Genomic DNA, 20709 nt, shown 5'->3' on the forward strand with positions numbered 1-20709 from the left:
ACTGGTGTGAGCCTTGGTAAAATTTAAAGCCAAATAAATGTGACTGTCAACAAACAATGGATGAGACTACCCGGTTTGCACAGAATCTAATGTAGCCCAAATATTAGAGTCTTAACATGAGAACAGAGTAATGATTCATATGATGTATTTATGCCACGATTTATTGTTAAATGGATAAATGGATTACTATGTAGAAATTTTTATTTTTTTTTATGTATTTGTTTACGAATATAATATGTAAATTGATGGAGATGTGACATAGTATGTGTTTAATTTCATGTGTTTGTGCTCTAATGTCGTAGCCATACTCTTCCCCACAAATAGACCACTTTGTAGCTAGTTTAGATGTAGGATTGTACAATGTATTTATTAGATATTTAGACTCTCATGCATAGCTTTGAATTTTTAATGTGCATATATCATAGGCACTTTAAACTCGCTATAAGGTCGTTGGTAGTTACGTAAGCCAACAATTGTTGTTTTAAATTGTATGCCCTCCTTTCTGGCTCAGGGTCTCCATCATCTTGACAGAGGTGGATAAATTGAACACATTTATACAATGCTTTCGTGGTTACTTTGATATCACATCTTATTTCCCTACATCTTTGTCAGGCGCTTTGTATGCTTATCCTTAATTGAATGCTGATTGATAGCTAATTTTTCATATATATTTGCGATTTAGTCAAATGCGAGACAAATTGAGTATGTTTTGACGCCTCTAATTGAGCCATTTTCAACAATTTAAGCTCCCTATACCCATACATTTCTGCACTCGACTAAGATTATAGTAAAATTGTTATAGAACAAAAGTAAAAGAATGGATCTTCAGCTTGCGTGTGATCTGAAAGACGGGTGCAGAAATCCACCATGGAAGCGAAATTTTCAAGCAAAAATGTATGGAATTGCTGGAACAGGTAGGTTTTTCCAAGGGCCTAATACTCCTTGATGACATTGAAGAATGTGGGTACGTAAGGGAAATGGGCTATGTGTGGTTGAAGCGAAATAAGAAGATTGAGCATTATTTTAATAACAAAAATTGAAGGAAACAAAATGATGGAGCAGAGGATTTCTCTTCTCAGTATTACTAATAAGTTAAATAAGATTACATTGGAACCATCAGTAATAAAAGACTAGAATGAAACTCGACTAAACTGGACTAACTCAAACTTAACTGGGACATTGGATGGACGGTTTTGACACCTAACAAGTGGTTGGAATTAGATTCTCCAACACTCCCCCTTAATTACAACCATATAAAAATTTAATTGAGATGTCTGCTAATCTATGTCTCAGCTAGGCTTACAATTTAAGAACTTGACTTTACTTTTCTTCTATCTCGTAGCCTCTAAATTGTTTCAACTTTTTCTTCTTGTTGTAGGTTTCAAATTTCAAATTCTTCATTTGTTGGTGTAGGTTTTCTATTGTTCTAGGTTGTCTAAGCAAGTCCTCAAATTCTTCAAAAAATGACTTGTATGTGGGCTGTTGTCACATATTATCTTTTGTATTGCATTTTTCAGCATTAATCTGTTGCAACATAAGATTATAATAAAATAATATTTCTTTAGGACTCCAATACCCGAAAATTTCATTGATTTTCTTATCATCCATGTTGTCTTCAACATTCATTTCTGCAGCTTCTATGCAGACTTCATTAAGACATGGTGTTGCAGGCGATACTTAAAGGAAATTTAATTGTTCTTTAAAATCATTCTTTGTACCTGCACACTGGAAATCAATAGTAAGTTTTAAAACATTTGCAGAACCAATTTGGTTTTGTTTGTTCTGCTCTACAATGAGAGCTTTCTTCTGTTGTGCTTTTTTTTCTGTAACTTCATTTGTCTTTGTTTTCTCTTTGTGGGCTATCTCTATCTTTGTCCCTGCCTCTTCCACTTTTGTACTAACCTGTGCTGCTGCAAATAGGTTGTCTTCCACTTGGTTTTCAGATTCAAGTGGGATTATCCCACCAAATAGCATCATGTCAATATGATGTTTTTGTTGCATTACCTGCAACTATTCATCATTAGCCAACAATTCTTCATCAAAATTCACATCAACAATAATATTTGTTGGATTCACCATAATGTCAACTCCTCCAATGGCAGTTTCACTGTCATCAGCAAGCTTTGTTGTTGGATTCACCAAAATTTCATCAGCAAGCTCTGTTGTTGGATTCACCAAATTGCCATCAGAAAATTCTTTTACTAGATTCACCATAATATCGACTCCTCCAATGGCAGTTTCATTGTCATCAGCAAGCTTTGTTGCTGGATTCACCAAAATTTCATCAGCAAGCTCTGTTGTTGGATTCACCAAATTGTCATCAGCACTGGATTCACCAAATTGTCATCAACAATCTTTGTTATTGGATTCATCATATTTTCATCACCAAGTTTTATTGCTGGAATCACCAAATTTTCATCCACTTGGAGTTGTGCACAATGGGGTTGTGTTCATTCTCTCTTGCTTTTGCAACTTTTCACGAATATCATCCACTTGTGGCTGAGCACAATGGGACTCGATAATATTTTCATTTCATTGTAGATTTGACGCTATAAATCCACCTTCATCTTCAACTTCAATGCTCCCTCTTACACCAAAACTCCTTTCAAGGGTATCCCAAGCCTCATTGGTTGTCTTGGCATCTGAAATCAGGGGAAGAATGTTGTCATCTATAGATTTTTTTATGCTTTCAATGCAAAGGCGTCATTTTTCCTCTTCACTTCCAAATCTAAAAAGATTTCAAACATCTCCTATTGTTGCTTTGACCTTCTTGGATTTTCCCATTTGTTGAGTGCTCATAGAATGCAGCTCAACAAACAAATTCACCTATAAACATAGTGGTTGCCTGCAATAAAAATGCCTCTATGCTGACTACTATGTTACTCACCTTCAAAAACAAGTCTTCAAATTCTCTACAAAGACAATACTTTCTAAAACAAACTTTCACAAACCCACTTTCCATTATTTTATCTTTTAAATAATATTTCAATGCTAATGTAAACAACTCCCCTTTTTAAAACAAACTTTCACAAACCCACTTTCCATTATTTTATCTTTTAAATAATATTTCAATGCTAATGTAAACAACTCCCCTTTTCTTTAAAACCCTCTTCAAATATTTAAATACCCTTTAAAAAAAATTACATCTCAGTAATCTCATAAAAAAATAATGCAATGAAATATTACATGGCCATTTTCAAATCACGTAATTCCTTTTTCAAAATAATTCAATGAACTTGTCATTCAAAAAATCACATGTGCATTTTAGATAAGACAACTTTAAGTCTCTCGTTCAAACCTTTAACCCTTTCGCGTTGTGCACATTTACGTTTCGTGCTTCATGCACCCAATCCAATGGGCTTCACCGTACTTTTCTTCAACATTTTTTACTTTTACGAAGTAGAATGGTGGTGGCTGCGGATTTTTAGTACCTTGACTTACCACCCCTAGATCCTGCAGACTTTTCAAAACAACTTCGACGACTATGTTCGCTCCTATGAAGACCACTCTTCAGGTTTTTGTGCTTTTCAACGGAATTCGTGGTGGGGTTAACAGAATTCGGATAAGGCTGGTTTGGCGAAGAGGAGCTCCCTGTGGGCAAAAAGCGGCTAAAGCTGGTTTGACGAAGAGGAGCTAAGCATATCTAAATAACACAGGGAAAAAAGTTTGAGGTCAACTTTCTTCAATCTGTTTGGCCTTAGTCTTGCCTGTCTTAGCCGTAGGCGGCTTCTTTGCAGGTTTCTTCAAACTTTTGCTGCTCTCGCATTTTTTTTCTGTTTTTTCGCAATAGGTTTCTTCAAACTTCTGCTGCTCTCGCGTATTCTCTATGCTGCTTTCACTTCTCTCAAGTTGCTGCTCTCTGAAGGAGTCTTACGCAAATTGGTTTATCTTCTCTTCTGCTCTCTGGTTTATCTTCTCTTCTGCTCTCTGAAGGAGTCTTACTCAAATTGGTTTATCTTCTTTTTTGCTACTCTCAAGGAGTCTCATACAGGTTAAGCTCTTCTGATAAAAATTGAAAAGAACAAAACAATGGAGCACTTTTCTTCTCAGAATCAGTTAAATAAGATTACATTAGAAACATCAGTAATAAAAAACTAGAATGACACTTTGACTAAACTGAACTAACTCAAACTGAACTGAGACACTTAAATAAGCTAATTTAACACTTTGAAATTAGATTCTCCAACATTCAATTCAATGAGGAAGTTGGTACAATATGGTCCAGAGATCAATGCCTATGTTGAGCAACAGAAGATGAAGAAGGTGAGCCGAGTGAAGAGCAAGGAGCTTCTTGTGTGGATCACCATCTCTGAGATCTCGATTGATGATCCACCACGGAACCGAAATTTGCAGGAAGAAAACGATGGAATTGCTGGAACAGGTAGGTCTTCCCAATGGCCTCATACTGCTTGATGATATTCAAGAATGTGGGTACGTGAAGGAAACTGGGTTTGTGTGGATGAAGCGGAATAAGAAGGTTGAGCACGAGTTCAAGGCAATCGGGAGATTGGTGCAATATGATACAGAGATCAGTGGGTATGTTGAGCAACAGAAGATGAAGAAGGTGAGCGGAGTGAAGAGCAAGGAGCTTCTTGTGTGGATCACCATCTATGAGATCTCCATTGATGACCCAGCAAGTGCCAAGATTTGCTTCAAGAGCGCTATCGCTGGGATTAAGAAATCCTTCCCAGTCGATGCCTTCGAAATTGAGAATGATAAGAAGTAAAAATATGTTTTTACATTTTTATAATAAATAAACACTGCTTTTATATGCACTGGCTGCATAGCGCGTGAACTAGTTCTATTAATTTCATAGATCTAAGTCAGGTACCAGCTAGTATGTAACTATTTAAACGTCTAATAATTTTGGCTATTACGTAGATATTTATTCATGTTTACTAATGGCAATGCGAGTATACTTGCCTCCTTGCCATGGTGAGTTTATTGTTCTTTTTTAGGTGAATAAATTTCGTTTAAATCTCTAATCTATGTCGGTGTATTTATTCATTTCATATGTATACTTGTCATTGTTAGTAATGTAAACAGTAAATTGATTCACATATATGCACTCATTATGAATACATGTTTTCCTCGGTAATGTAGGCAGTCATGGTTTTATTTCCTATGTTTACATCGTTATTTTCTGTATATGAAGCAGACAATAATAGAGATATGAAGCAGACATATATGATAGTTATATTGATATTGTGGCCGTGAATTTGTTGCTATTTTAATTGAAATAGGCGTGTTTACGATTTCTGTAATAACCATCCGTGTTTACAATTTCTGTAATAACCATAGTTACCAAGTTCGGCCGTACCAGTAAAAGAAATTAGGAAATTCTTCGTGAGTTTCCAATTCAGTACGGTCAGCGTTGCATGATTTTGGTCAAAGCTTTCTATCGGCTTATGGCGAGCGTCCACTGTGCTGCTCCCGCTGAGTTGACGAACATTGTGGCTGTAGAACAATAAAATTGAACCTCGGCATGGTGTCCAACACAACTCCGCCACCAAATTTGACCTTGGCTGATTTATCTTGGCTGTGTTTGCCTTTCATTAGTTCCGATTAAGGCCTTAACCGTTCATGCTTCCTGGCACGATGGGTGGGAAGCTCCAACTCTGTGTAACCATGGATAGGAAAGCTGACAAATCGCTGCGGAATAAAATCATAGAGGAGGTAAATCCGAGTTTTTCAATTACCTTTTATAGAAATAACGAAGCTTTGAAAATTGAAATAATGCAGCAATCCTTTAGTTTTAATGTTAATTTTTTTTAGTTTTTATAATATTTTTATAATTGGAAAAAAATAAACCATTATTAAAAAAAAAAAATACAATAAAAAGTACAATTTCTATCCATTTTCTCTATAAAATTGTAAATAGAAGTGAGTTAGTAATTTGTAAATAGAAGTGAGTTAGTAATTTCTATATGATTGCAATTAAAAAATATAACTTTTGTCTTAACAAAAATGATAAAATAATGAATTAGTTGTAAATTGGTACCTCTTTTATAAAAAACAAAAAACTTAATTTCTATATTTGAAAAAATTATAAATTGAGAAATCTAAGGGTTAGATGGATAACTAGTTAGTAATTTCTATATAGTGGCAAATTGCAAAAAAAAAGGGATAACTTTTATCTTAAAAATAATTATAAAATAGTAAATTCTTTGCAAATTGGTAACTCTTATAAAAAAAACCAAAAACCATAACTTCTATATTGGAAAAAATTATAAACTCACAAATTTAAGTGTTAAATGGATAACTCCTACAAAAAAAAATAGAAAAAACATAAATCAATATTAGAAAAAATTATAAAAGATATAAAATGGTAAACTTACAAATCCAAAACTTTTATTAAAAAAAAAATAGAAAAATAGTAAGTTCTATATTACAAAAAATTATAATATGGAAAAATTCAGTTTAAAATGGATAAGTCTTATGAAAAAATAGATACATCCAATATTAAAAAAATATTAAAAATATAAAATGGAAACCTTAGTTGCACTTGCAAATCCATAACTCATACAACTTCTATATTACAAAAAATTATAAATGGCAAATTTCATTTTAAAATGGATAACTCTTATGGAAAAATACGAAAAAGGATAAATCCAATATTTAAAAAAATATAAAATGAAAAAGCTTAGTTGCAAATCCATAACTCCTATACAAAAGTATAGAAAAATGGCAAATTTTATATTACAAAAAAATATAAAATAAGAAATTGCAGTTACCTAAAATAAGTGTGCACTTGTGAATAAAATAATATGTAAATTTATTATGTGATTTATTCTGTTGAAGTACAATTGCAAATATTAAAGGTAAGTTTTGCTTAGAATAATAATTAAATTTACATGAAAAAGCTATAAAATAGTAATAAATGTAAGTTCACACTTGTGAATAGAATAGAAAGTAAATTCACATTTTAAATTTTATGTATAAAATAATAAATCTCATGTCAAAAATTATGTGGCTACAAATGATATAGTAAGATTGGTATGCTTAGTAAATTTGCATGCTACATGTTTTATATAAAAAAACAATAAAATAATTTTACATGTTCAATTTTATATTAAAGTATGGTAGAAAATTATAAGTTTTCACTTGTGAATTTTTTTTCCATATTAAATTTAAATTATGACATAGAAAGTAAGTTCTATTTTTTTAAATTGCAATAAAACTAGTTTACCAACTAATCTTGTTTTTTTGGAAACCTTCTACAAATAATGAGAATTAACATGGAATTATGTCTTAATGTAGTAGAAAAGTATACTTGTACATATAATTCAAATTCAATGAACTATATTTGTACATATTTTGAAAAACAATAATTTTCAAACTATAAAGAATACAAAAGAGACAATGCATAGAAGCCTACTTATGATATTACTTATAATTGAATTAAAAACATGGCACTTTATGTGAAACTAAAACACATTAATTCCTAGTAATCTAGTAGAAAATTGCAAATATGGCCAAGATATACAATTTCAAAACTATTACTAGAGTCATAATTGGGTAGATACATGGAAATTAGTATTTACATGTCTATTAACAACTAAGACAAAATATTTGATCACAAATAGCAAATAATAGTTTTCATTTAATTTCAATTTGTTATGTGTCCTATCTTATCCAAATTTATTAGACAATATGTGGTAGTGCCCAACCTTTATGGTTGACTATGGAAAATGAGCCCCTCTATTTGAATTCCACTCCAGTGATCCTTGTTTTGGAATGGGATGCAATCTAGGTAATCACTATGCTCCAACCTGGTAATCGATATCATAAAAAAATCATGAGAATAAAAACAAAAATGTGATTTAAATATATTTGCATTTTTTTGATATAAAACTTACAATTCCCTATATTTTTTTAATTCCAAAAGTGTTTAGTTGATGCACTGATCCATAATTATTTGTTGAAAAGAACAAATTCTTAATTCTAACTCTGTTTTGCTACTAATTTGACCAAGAATTCTTTATGGAACGGAATAAGTTTTTAATTATAATTTCTAAATATACTTTGCTACTACATTAAGACATAATTCCATGTTAATTCTCATTACTTGTAGAAGGTTTCCAACAAAAAACAAGATTAGTTGGTAAACTAGTTTTATTGCAATTTTAAAAAAATAGAACTTACTTTCTATGTCATAATTTAAATTTAATATGGAAAAAAATTTCACAAGTGCAAACTTATAATTTTCTACCATACTTTAATATAAAATTGAACATGTAAATTTAGTTTATTGTTTTTTTTTGTTTTTTTATATAAAACATGTAGCATGCAAATTTACTAAGCATACTAATCTTACTATACCATTTGTAACTACATAATTTTTGACATGCAATTTATTATTTTATTATTTTATACATAAAATTTGAAATGTAAATTTACTTTCTATTCTATTCACAAGTGTAAACTTACCTTTATTACTATTTTATAGCTTTTTTCATGTAAATTTAATTATTATTCTCAGCAAAACTTACCTTTAATATTTTCAATTGGACTTCAACATAAAAATAACATAATAAATTTACATATTATTTTATTCACAAGTGCACACTTATCTTTAGGTAACTGGAATTTCTTATTTTATATTTTTTTGTAATACGGAAGTTTCCATTTTTCTATACTTTTGTATAGGAGTTATGGTTTTGCAACTAAGCTTTTTCATTTTGTATTTTTTATATATTTTTTTAATATTGGATTTATCCTTTTCCTATTTTTCCATAAGAGTTATCCATTTTAAACTTAAATTTTCTATTTTATTTTTTTTTGTAATATAGAAGTTACTGTTTTTCTATTTATTTTATTCACAAGTGCAAACTTATCTTTAGGTATTCTCATTTTATAATTTTTTGTAATATAAAAGTTTTTCTATTTATTTTATTCACAAGTGCAAAATCTTTAGGTATTCTCATTTTATAATTTTTTGTAATATAGAAGTTGTCGTTTTTCTATATATGAGTTCTTGATTTGCAAGTGCAACTAACATTTCCATTTTATATTTTTATTATTTTTTTAATATTGGATGTATCCGTTTTTTCATTTTTTCATGACTTATCCATTTTAAACTGAATTTTTCCATTTTATAATTTTTTGTAATATAGAAGTTACTGTTTTTCTATTTTTTTTGTATAAAAGTTGTGGATTTGCAAGTTTACCATTTTATATCTTTTATAATTTTTTTCTAATATTGATTTATCTTTTTTCTTTTGTAGGAGTTATCCATTTAACACTTAAATTTGTGGGTTTATAATTTTTTCCAATATAGAAGTTATGGGTTTCGGGTTTTTTTAAATAAGAGTTACCAATTTGCAAAGAATTTACTATTTTATAATTATTTTTAAGAGAAAAGTTATCATTTTTTTTTCGCAATTTGCCATTATATAGAAATTACTAACAAGTTATTCATTTGACTGTTAGATTTCTCAATTTATAATTTTTTCAAAATATTGAAATTAGTTTTTTTTTTTTTTTTAAAAGAGATACCAATTTATAACCAATTCATTATTTTATAATTTTTGTTAAGATAAAAGTTATATTTTTTTAATTACAATCATATAAAAACTACTAACTCACTTCTATTTACCATTTTATAGAAAAATTGGATAGAAATTAACTTTTTTTTAATAATATAAGAATTATTATTTTTTATTTTATAAAAAACTTACCCATACAAATAAATAAATTACCAGTATAAAATATTATAAAAACTAAAAAGAATTAACATTAAAACTAAAGGATGCTGCATTATTTCAATTTTCAGAGCTGCTTTATTTTTATAAAATGTAATTGAAAAATCGGATTTACTTCCTCTATGATTTTATTCCGCAGCGATTTGTCAGCATTCCTATCCATGGTTACACCAAAGACGGAGACGTTATAAAAGACGTTATTTTTATAAAAAGACGGAGATGTTATTTTTATAAAAAGTAATTGAAAAACTCGGATTAATTCCTCCGCTGCAATTTGTCAACGTTCCTATCCATGGTTACACAGAGTCGGAGCTTCCCACCCATCGTGTCAGGAAGCACGAACGGTTAAGGCATTAATCGGAACTAATGAAAGGCAAACACAGCCAAGATAAATCAACGAAGGGCAAATTTGGTGGCGGAGTTGTGCTGGACACCATGCCGAGGTTCAATTTTATTGTTCTACAGCCACACTGTTCGTTAACTCAGCGGAAGCAGCACAATGGGCATGTTTACTGGTTTCCAGATTTTTTTATAATGTTTCTTCTACATGTTGTTAATGGGTTTTCCCATTCTAAGCCTGAATTGCAGTGGAAAACTCTGTGGCGAGTAAGGGTGGAGTAAGGGTTCAGATTTTTTATTAGGGTCGAGTCTACGAACTCTGGTTTCAAGGGTGCATTGGGATCGTAGTTCCTATTCAGGTGATGCGTCACACTCTATGAGGGTTCTTGTTTGACTCTGCGTATCAGCTCATGTGGGGGAATTCTGGAGTAGTGCAGTGCCATCCAACTCTACCTTTGTTCGTATGCCTTTCCATTAATCCAATGTTTGATTTTCAGGTGGTTCTCTATATTGATTCTATTCCAAGTCTGTATAAGCCACTTCCCTCTCCGACCTCTCTTTACAGAGGGCTGTCTCTCCAGCATGGGAAGGTGAGAGAAGGCTGACGAAGGGTGCTCTGCTCATTATGGTCAAGACTCCTCGCAGTGGTGTCTCGGGCCGCAACGGCCGAGGCCGCAGGAACCAGGTTGGTAAAGGAAAAGAAATTGGTTGTCTTCTGGTAAGACTCTGCATCAGTGTGGCGGGGAAACGAATGATGAGATCTTACAGACTACGCTCTAGGCCTATTACGAAGGGAACCCCACCCAGGTGAAGGAGATGATTGCGACCTGGGAGGCATAATTAAATAAGCTGAGCTCGAGCCGTCGACAGAGGATTTGACTGATTTGATCCCTTACCTGCTACCGCCTTATTTTGTATAAATAGTTTGTTCATCTCTTCTCACTTCTGAAATGTATTGAGGCTAAAGCAATGGTTTCCTCCCTCAACATCACAGCAAATGTGGATTCGAATACGGGTCTTGGAGACATTCAGAGAGAGCTCCATCTAATTCAACTTGAGCTACAGCACCAGAATGCCTGCCTGGGTCGCATTGAGCAGCATATTCCATGACTGCCACAATTTTAATTGTCAAATTCAAGTGCAAAAGATCTTGCTCTGGTGGAATCGTCAAATGAATAGTGGCTGGAAGTCATGTTTGATCATTTTGGCTTAATTTTGGTTGTATATGTCGGGTAGCATTTATGTTTACAATTTTATGCTTACTAGATGGTTTCCAAAATATAAATCTTATAAGGATTGGTTAGAAAGACTCATACTATTTATGTTTTGGATGGCTTATAATGGGGTTCTGTGGCCAACATACCCAGTTTTCCACTGGGTAGGTTGAAGCCACCGAAAGATTTATATTATTGTAACTTGTCTGATTATTGAAATGAATGAATGGAAAGGCACTGCCAAGCTTTCAACAAAAAGAAAATGGTTGATAAATGTTGCACCATGAAAACACTCAATACATGTTATTTATTTCTGAAATTGAAAAAAATAAATAAATATATATATATATATATATATATATATATATATATATATATATATATATATATAAATTACACCACGTTGCTAAAAAAAATTAAAAAATGAAAACTAACTAAATTATAACTTTATTTAAATTATTATTATAATCAATAAATAATAAAAATGAATAATATAAGCTATATACATGGAACAAGATTCTTAACCATGGAGATTTACCCCCACTTTAAAAATACTTTATTACAATAGCATGGGCCAATGCCATGGCTTATCATTACCACATTCTCAAAAAGAACTATAAGTCACTTCATATGACCTTTGATCATATGACATTTATTTTAATTAATCAATTTAAATAAAATGGAGAAAACAACATAACTAATGTATATATAAATCTCAACCTTTATTTTTTGTTATTCCTATGAATATTTTAAAATATTCCATGGGGTCTCTACCATCAACCAAATAATTATTGAAAATTAAATTACAATTCTAGAAGTCTTATTCCACAATAAATAGGTAAATCCAAAGTAATTAAAATATACATAAATACTTTTGTTGTTGGTTAAATTTTATATTTCCTCAAAATAACTTCCATACAAAATAAAAGTTCATTGTTAGAACTAAACACAACACAATCCTAACATGCCACAACCAACCAATAGTGAAATATATTGGTTATCATCAAAAGCCATCCAAAAATACTACTAGCCTGCATATTGTTTATCATCCAAAACCATCCAAAAATACTACTAGTTTTCATATTGTTTATCAACCAAAACCATCCAAGAATACTACCAGCCTGGATCCATGTTTCTCACATACACTAGGATTTAAATTCAAAGTATTGATTGCTAATTTAGTTGGCTATACATCTAAAAGGAACTAATTTACTAAAATTAAAAAAATGTAAGCCAAAAGGTGCTAACATCAATTATCACAAGATGTTACTATGGTCAGATCCTCGACACTTATGCCTACTAATATGGAGGCTTAAGGCTGTATTATAGGTGACCTACTATGTATGTTAGGCGAGCATTGAGGATCATTAATCAAGAGTTCCGTTGGTGTGGACTCGTTAGATTTCATTAAGGCATGTCATAATTTCATTACGACCATCATACTTTTCTTTGAGTACCCTTCCCGAGAGAATCTTGATTTTCCAATAGAGGATGGTAGAATTGAGGTATTAGCTCCATATTACCCTAGTATGGTCAGGGTCTAGAATCCAACTAGCTACTTCAATTTAGATTTTAAATTCAAAGTAGGCTTGGGGAGCATTATTAGTTAAGGCTTATAACTATCATATTTCCTCTTTGATTTTTGGTGAGTTAGAGGAATGGAAAATAATTGCAGTTGTCTAATCTTGCATCTAAGCCTGAGATATACCTTGAGGACCTTGACCTCCAAAACCCTAGTAGGAGTGCATACACTAATGGGGAATAGTGCTAAAATGAAAGATAGTCCCAATGAAAGAAACCCCCGAGTAGAGGGGAATACTAGTGAGGCAAATTGAAAGAAACTAGGACAAAATAAAAAAAGGTCTTCACACTCTTCTTCCATATTGGCTTGGGGATGAGATTAGATAACAATGGTAGAGAAGGGGCATTCATAGAGTAGCTTCGGTCGAGTCATTCAGCCATAAAACCTAGGGCATGGAAATTATTTTTCACACTATCGAGATACCCTACAAAACAAAAGCCAAATTCCAACATGTAAATACAAAAAGGCTGAAAAATCTTTGAATATTTGACATAGAACAATTTACCCCATGAATGTCGGCCCACCGACCACTAAGGTGTTGTAGGCGAGACGAGCTTCTTCTTCAAACGCCACCCATTTTTCATCTGACTCCCACCATGAGTGATTCAAAAATCCCATGGCTCACTACCACTACCACTACCTCCCAACTCTAAGCTTGAATTCTTATCATAGAGGGTGTACAATGAAGGCTAACCACTAGGGGACTAGGACCTCCATGCACCAGAACATCCACAAAGCTAGTGCAATGACGGAAATATTCCACTGACAGCTGTGAAAAACCATTGATCTTATAGAAAAATACAGAGCCATGACAAAAGATCTAAGAGCTCACAATGGAAATGAGAGTTGTCATATTAATGCCAAGGTATATGAAAATAATTTAGATGAGTGATTGGATGGGGTGAGATAGCTACACCATCCCCTCTTAAATGCAATGAGAGGTGATGGGCTTCCCCGCATTATTTCCAACACCCTAATCAAGGAATACATAAATAATGTTTTATTAAAATTGTATATCTTTATTTATCAATATTTTACAGACATATTTTTCAATTTAATATATGTATTTGATCAATATACAAATAATAATAATTTATCAACTAATAATTTTATAAATTCTCAATTAGTAATTTTTGTATTGATTGATGTATAAAATTATAATTTTATTTGAAATAATTTAATGCAAGTTAATTTTAATATTTAAAGATAGATAATCGCTAAAAAATATTTATGACCTCTTTTACGTCCATGACCTATGACCTCTTTTACGTTCATGAATTTTTATATTGCGGGTATGAATTCTCTTCATGCTCGACTGTTGATTGGTCTCCCAAAAGGTCTGGGTAAAGGTTTGGCCTCGTTCTTTTGTTCACTTGAATCAAAAAATCCTAACCTCCTTGTAGCTAGACTAAATTGTGGTGACCCCTTCTCCATTAACCTTCCAAGCGTATAAACATATGCTACACCAACTAATTATTGGTTCACTCTATCTCGGCACAAAGGAGGATCAAATTTTTGTGTGGATCCTTTAAGCTCCCAATAGTGCGATATGGGTGGTTTCTAGCCCATAAACTTTTCCATATGTGACAACATGATAGAACATATTAGAGTCAAAAAATTATTCTCCCTCACCACTTAAGGGTTTACAGGAATTGGTGTGGAATACCTGTTTAATTCGAATTCCTCTTCAATGGGATGTCCTCTAAGCGCTTTCGAGCTAGTACTCTATATCACAACTAATGAGACAAAATATCACTCTCTCTTCTTTTGTCAGAAATTAAACCTATATTTTGATAGGGGATGAAAACACACTAATGCAATTCTATTCATTTGAAAAGTATGATTACAGAGGAAGTGTGGTGGCTCATCTCTAGAGCTCCTCTTCTCATGTCATATGATGTCATATCACCATACAAATTCACATCTATACACAAGATATATGGACATCCTAACAAAGAAATATCTTAATAAAATAAAAGATATTTGGATATTTGTCCAAAACTAACTGCTACCTAAACTAAACACTTGTAAATATTTACAAAGGCCTTCTTGGAAAACTCCTCAAAATATCTTAATAGCATCATGGTCTAGATTCCTCCATAATGAGCACACTTTCCCTATTACAATTTCATCTAAATAAAATGAAAAAATAAAACTCTATATAAAACTTACATATCCCTTTTCGGGGCCTAAAAAAATGGTATAAATGGCACTAATGCTCCTACACCAAACTTCCTTGGTGGAAAAAGTTGAGCTCCTAGTCAATATGCTAAATTCTCTATGGCCCCAAACAAAGTGTTGTTGTTGTCTATGTGCATGATTGTGTTGGCATTCTAGTCTTGAATTGATTCTTCCAGGATTCCAAGTTTGATTTTGTTGCAACCCACTTGCCTTGCCGAGGGAATCTCATGCAATCATCTTACTACTAGTTACCCTTCTCATTCCACAATTTTATATTTTGTTTTGCAATAGTTTGATCTTTTTCATGTTGTTGTAGTCATTAATAATCAACCAAGTTCTAAAGTAAATTGATCCTTTCTCATCATTGTATTATTCCCTAGGTAATCCTTTCATCAACATCATGAGTTCCTCAAACTCCATGTCCATTCTACACCCTTGTTTGTACATGTTTCTTTTTCCTTGCCAATCCATAACACTAGTACCAACCATCCTTGCCGATATATTTATGGGTTCAATCTCCATTTCATCATATGGATTCCATTTTTTCCCATCCTGAAAATAGTAAATATAATCCAAAATTCCAACTTCTAACAATTATTTATCATTGTTTGCTCCTTTTGTATCCCTTGGTTGCAAATGAAAGAAATTTTCCTGAGACAAACGAGTCTTATTTCTCTTCTCCTTTCCTTCATCTCTCGGAAACATTATCTACCTCCTTTCTAAAATCCCAATAGTCCTCACATCATATATTTTTTCTAAAAACTTCACAATCGTTGGGTACCATTATGTGGCTTCTTCTTCCATGCAAATTCTATGAACTACAAATTCATCTTCAACAAGCTCTATACTTGCATACACTCTCCCTATCAAGATATTGGTCATAATATCCTTCAACCAACTCAAGGCTTCTCGGATGTCTATGTCATTAACATGCCAATTTCATTTTCTTTGGAATAATTTTCCTTCTTTTCGTCCTCCTAGGCATTCTGCTAAACCTTGGGTACTGTGAAATCTGCAATTACATAAAATAGATCAATTTTAAACACATTAGGCCTTCCAACGTCTCCTGCGTTACTCTTCAACAAGTTTTCTCTTGGTTACATTTATGAGACATGGTTGTCTCATCCTCCTTTATTACAGATTCCAACCTTCCTCCTTCAATGTCTTCAGAAGATATTGTGACAGTTGGGTGTGGTTGTCCTCCCTCAACAATAACGGAACCTGCATCCACGTGCAATTTGTTAGATTTAAAGATGTAAGGCTTTCTTTCCCCATTTGAAATATATAAAACCAAATTACCATGCTAATTTGAATTATCTCATTGATTCAACCTTTTCTCATGGTCTTCTCTTTGCCAAAGGGTTGCAATCCCTTTATCCAATTCTCAATGTCCATATATTTTAGATACATTTTCTGCCACCTCCAGTTTATCATGTTGGATGAGCACTTTCAAGTCAAATATATTTCCTTCTAGGGATTTAAACTCCTCATACAAGTCAGCAAAAATAATTTGAGATAAAGTTGTACTTTCATCCTTTGTCATCCATTCTCCTTCATCAAATTTTGGCTTGATCTCTTCTAGCAACCCAATTTTTGTATCAAGTTCCATGAGCTCTTCACTCGAATTGTGTATAGTATCCATCTTATAAAATTTTATAAACATCCATCTTGGAACTCTATTATTTCCTTTGTCACCTAAAGGAATCTCCATAACCTACCTTTCTCTTATGACAATTTGTAATGATCGTCTTCCTTCATGCCCTTCATGAACTGCATATAAACAAAACACATTAGTTCCAAAAACGTGATCCTCTTGAGCCTTTGTTTATGTTCCTAGTGCCATTTGCTATTATGGATATTGCCCACAGTCCGTGAGACTCTCGACTAGTCTCTTCTCTTCATCCTCATCATCACCTTCTCATATAATATCTTCTTAGGACCCTTCAACATCATTATCCTCATATTCTATTATGGCAATCTCTAGCAATTGCAGGCAACACTCATTCTCTACTTGCTCTTCATTTTGAGAGGAATTCCATGCGCCTTCACCTCTCCACTAGACATCTTTTCCATGTCTTGGTTGGCATTCACATAGAATTCACCAACTTTAAAGACAAAATACCATCTAGCCTCCCTAGGTATTTATGTTACTAGCTCTCTTGTTAACGTTCCTTCAATATCTCACCCACATCCTTCATTGATAGCTCCCTTTGTTGCTTTGGACTTTGCACACAGTCCACGAGACTCTTAGACAATATCTCATTACCCTCTTATCTAAGGATTTCACTTCTCACTAATTCATAATTGTCAAGTTCTCTCGACTTAAGCTCAACTCTTCTAGGCTCTTCCTCTAATATTGAGGCATTCAACAGGTGCTTCAACTCCATCCTTGGCCTCTTAAGGATCTTCTTCTTGAAACCTTTTCGTTTGACAAGAAACTTGAACCTCCTCCTCAGGTTCAATCTCTCTCTAGTCGTCTTGTTCCAACATTGTCTTCACTAAATTAAGCTTGTATTTTAGCTCAACCATCTCCTTATCAAATTCCTCGTTTTAATTTCTTCTGCATGTCATTCCTCTTGGCATCCTTTTCTCCTCGGTTATGGCTTTTCTTCGAAACTCAATTGTAGCCATCAATATCCATCTATTTTCATCCCTTTTTGTGATCTTTCACTTTCCCACTATGAGCTACAGATAAGCCCTTATAGCAAGTCTTCTCCATGGCTTGTTACCTGAGTAACTCATCTCCATTTGGCTATTGGTGTTCCTAGGTTCCCGACTTTGGAACCTCTTGAGTAATCCTTTCTCCTCTCTAGCTTCCATTGCGCCTTTCTCATGGCTTGAGAACTCCTCTAGTTCTCATCTCCTGACGACCACCTTTGTCTCGTTCACTCTCCAAACACAACTGGGTTTTATCCTTCAACAACTTCTCTTGTTGCAAGGGTTCTTTGCCACTTTCTCTAAGAACTCACCTAATTCTTTACATCTCTTGTTGGTTGTAGTTATGCAATTCACAGCTGCTTCTACCTATAGTTATTAGCTTGCTTGCAAAAATTTAAACAACTTAATGACCAGTTACCTCCAAGGGGTTTTTCTCAAAATCTCTTCGAACTCTTCACTTGGATGGGGTCTCCTTTTCTCCTTCCATCCATACTCCTTCCTTAAAATATCTTCCTTTGTACCTATCTCCTATCTTTTATGTCATGTTATCTAAACATCAAATGGTCAATCATTATTAAATTAAACAAAGAAACCATTACCTTCTCAGATTTCGTGCATTCTCCTCCTTACTGGCTACAATATACCTTTATACCAATGCTCGAAAATGAGCTTCAGCTCTGATACCACTTGATAGCAGGGCCTTCTAGTGGCTTGCTATATTTGGCTAGAACCTCTCAGCTTTCTACTTTATGAGGCACGATTTCTTAATTATATGGGCTTCTTTCCCCTTACCCGCACCTCAAAAACCCCAAAAAACGTAGCCAACAAAACCAAAATCCTTCCTGGTTTAATTTATGTAACATACCCTGTTTAAAAAGTTACCACCACAAGGGATTTTGCTCAAAGCAAAGTTGGTCGAGAGGATCATTTGAATGCCAAACTTCTTCTTTCTTGTCGTCTATGATTAAACTCCATAGTTGAGTTTTGTTTCCTTGGGCATAATTCCACTTAAACTCTGTCATCGTATCTCTCCATTTGCTTGCAACATGTGGTTCTCTGCTTGGCATACATGGCTTTCCCTCTTCTTTCCTTAATCCTTCATGCCATGGTGACAATTTCTTCTTTTGAAAATGAAACTGGAGACCATCATGGTATATCCTCCCTTTCAATAACATAAACATAGGGGTCCCACCAAACAAATTAGGGTTGACTCCGATTGGAAGGTCACAGGTCAGACCTCTAACCTCTTCTACCTCAGTCAATTTTTATATTGGGTTTGACTGCTCCTGCTCTTCACGGTCGTCCGTCGACTAGTGTTGCCAAAAGTTGGGGTTGGGGTTTGGCCTCGTTCCTACGTTTGCTTCAATTAAAAAAAGCAACCTCCTCCTAGCGTTACTAAATTGATGTGATCCCTTCTCCATTAATCATCTAAGCATATAAACATACGCTATACCAACTAGTTACCGGTTCGCTCTCTCTCGGCACAAAGGAGGATCGGAATTTTGTGTGGAACCTTTAACCTCCCGACAATGCGATAATGGGTGGTATCGATCCCATGACAATTGTCCATATGTTATAGTGACCATCGCTCTACTAGAGGGAGTAGAACACGCTTCCCCAAACAACAGAATTTAGGCACATTAAACAACATGATAAAACATATCAAAGTCAAATAATTCTTCTCCCTCACCACTCATGGGTGTATAGGCACTGGTGTTGAATACTTGTGTAATTCCCGTTCCCCTTCAAAGGGCTATCCTCTGACTGCTTTCAAGCCAGTACTCTATATCACCACTGACAAGACAATACTTTTTTTTTTTTAAATCAGAAATCAAACCTATATTTTGATAAGGGATGAAAACATAGTAATGAAATTCTATTCATTTAAAAAGTATAATTACAGAAAGAGGAAGTATGGCGGCTCATCCTCTTCCCATGTCTTATCACCACACGAATTCACGTATATACACAAGATATATGGACATTTTGAATAAGAAATATCCAAAACTATATTTGGAGATCTATCCAAAACTATCTAGTACCTAAACTAAACACTTGTTAATATTTATAAAGGCATATTTGGCAAACTCCTCAAAATATGCTGACAACATGATGATCTAGATTCCTCCGGAATGAGGACACTTCCCTATTACAATTTCATTGAGAAAATAAAATTCTATCTAAAATTTACATATTTTTTTTGGAGCTCCTAATTGAAACTATTATTTTTTACATTTAAACGAGGCATTTTTTTAGAGTAGATCCACGCCTATGAATTCAGCAGCAGAGGACACCAAATCTTGGCGTTTCAACGTGAAGGGGAATTTTTTGTTTGGTTAGGTTCCAATTTTATGAATAGTTGGCTTTCTAATATATTATTAGAAATTGAAGTGTTCATCATTCTGCACTAAATATTCCTTTTGAAACGAGAAATGTAAGTACGTAACTGTCTACCTTCCTAGACAAATGGCCATGGAATTTACTGTAATAACAGTTTGTATTTGTTTTTAAATAAAGAATATAGAGACAATTATATAGAGATATATAAATAGTGCAGAAGTCCATAGAATTATAAATGTCATAATTGAATTTAATTGAATTGTAAAGGTGGTAGGGTTAATGTCTTTTTTTATATATTTTTATAAAATAAATATAAAATTATTTTATTTAAAATAAATATTAAAATATTTTATATACAATTTAATATTAAATATGTGTTATTATTAATATTTTCTTGTTACAAATATAATATACAACACATATATTTTTTTAAGATCCATAGGCTTTTTTTTAATCAGTTTAGTAGTTTACACTCATTTTCTGATTGACATCTGACATATGATTTGTCGAATTATAGATGGTGACATATGAATTGTTGAATTATAGATTGTGTTTATTAGCTATTGATATTGTACCACAAGGTCTCATATATGTTCTAAGGTTTCTTTTGATGACAATGATAATCCATTTATATTTCTTCTGAGAGTTGAAAGTTGAAACAGTTTGGAACATTTTGCAGGCACCTTTACAG

At 33.0% G+C, this 20709-nt stretch overlaps 1 protein-coding gene across 1 annotated transcript; it reads left to right on the forward strand.

Annotated features, from left to right (window-relative positions):
* Positions 1 to 4324: 4324 nt before the first annotated feature.
* On the forward strand, positions 4325 to 4726 carry LOC149181846 (uncharacterized protein At5g01610-like). The gene has a single exon (XM_089414346.1). The coding sequence runs from the start codon at positions 4325 to 4327 to the stop codon at positions 4724 to 4726; it is 402 nt and encodes a 133-aa protein (XP_089270472.1).
* The last annotated feature ends 15983 nt before the right edge of the window (positions 4727 to 20709 follow it).

This window comes from Pinus tabuliformis, chromosome 3_2, assembly GCF_031772625.1.
Source record: "Pinus tabuliformis cultivar Carrire ecotype Pingquan chromosome 3_2, CPIR1, whole genome shotgun sequence".
Taxonomy (NCBI): domain Eukaryota; kingdom Viridiplantae; phylum Streptophyta; class Pinopsida; order Pinales; family Pinaceae; genus Pinus; species Pinus tabuliformis.

Coding starts and splice junctions, on each gene's coding strand:
- LOC149181846 (XM_089414346.1), top strand. CDS start 4,325: ATGATCCACCACGGAACCGAAATTTGCAGGAAGAAAACGATGGAATTG.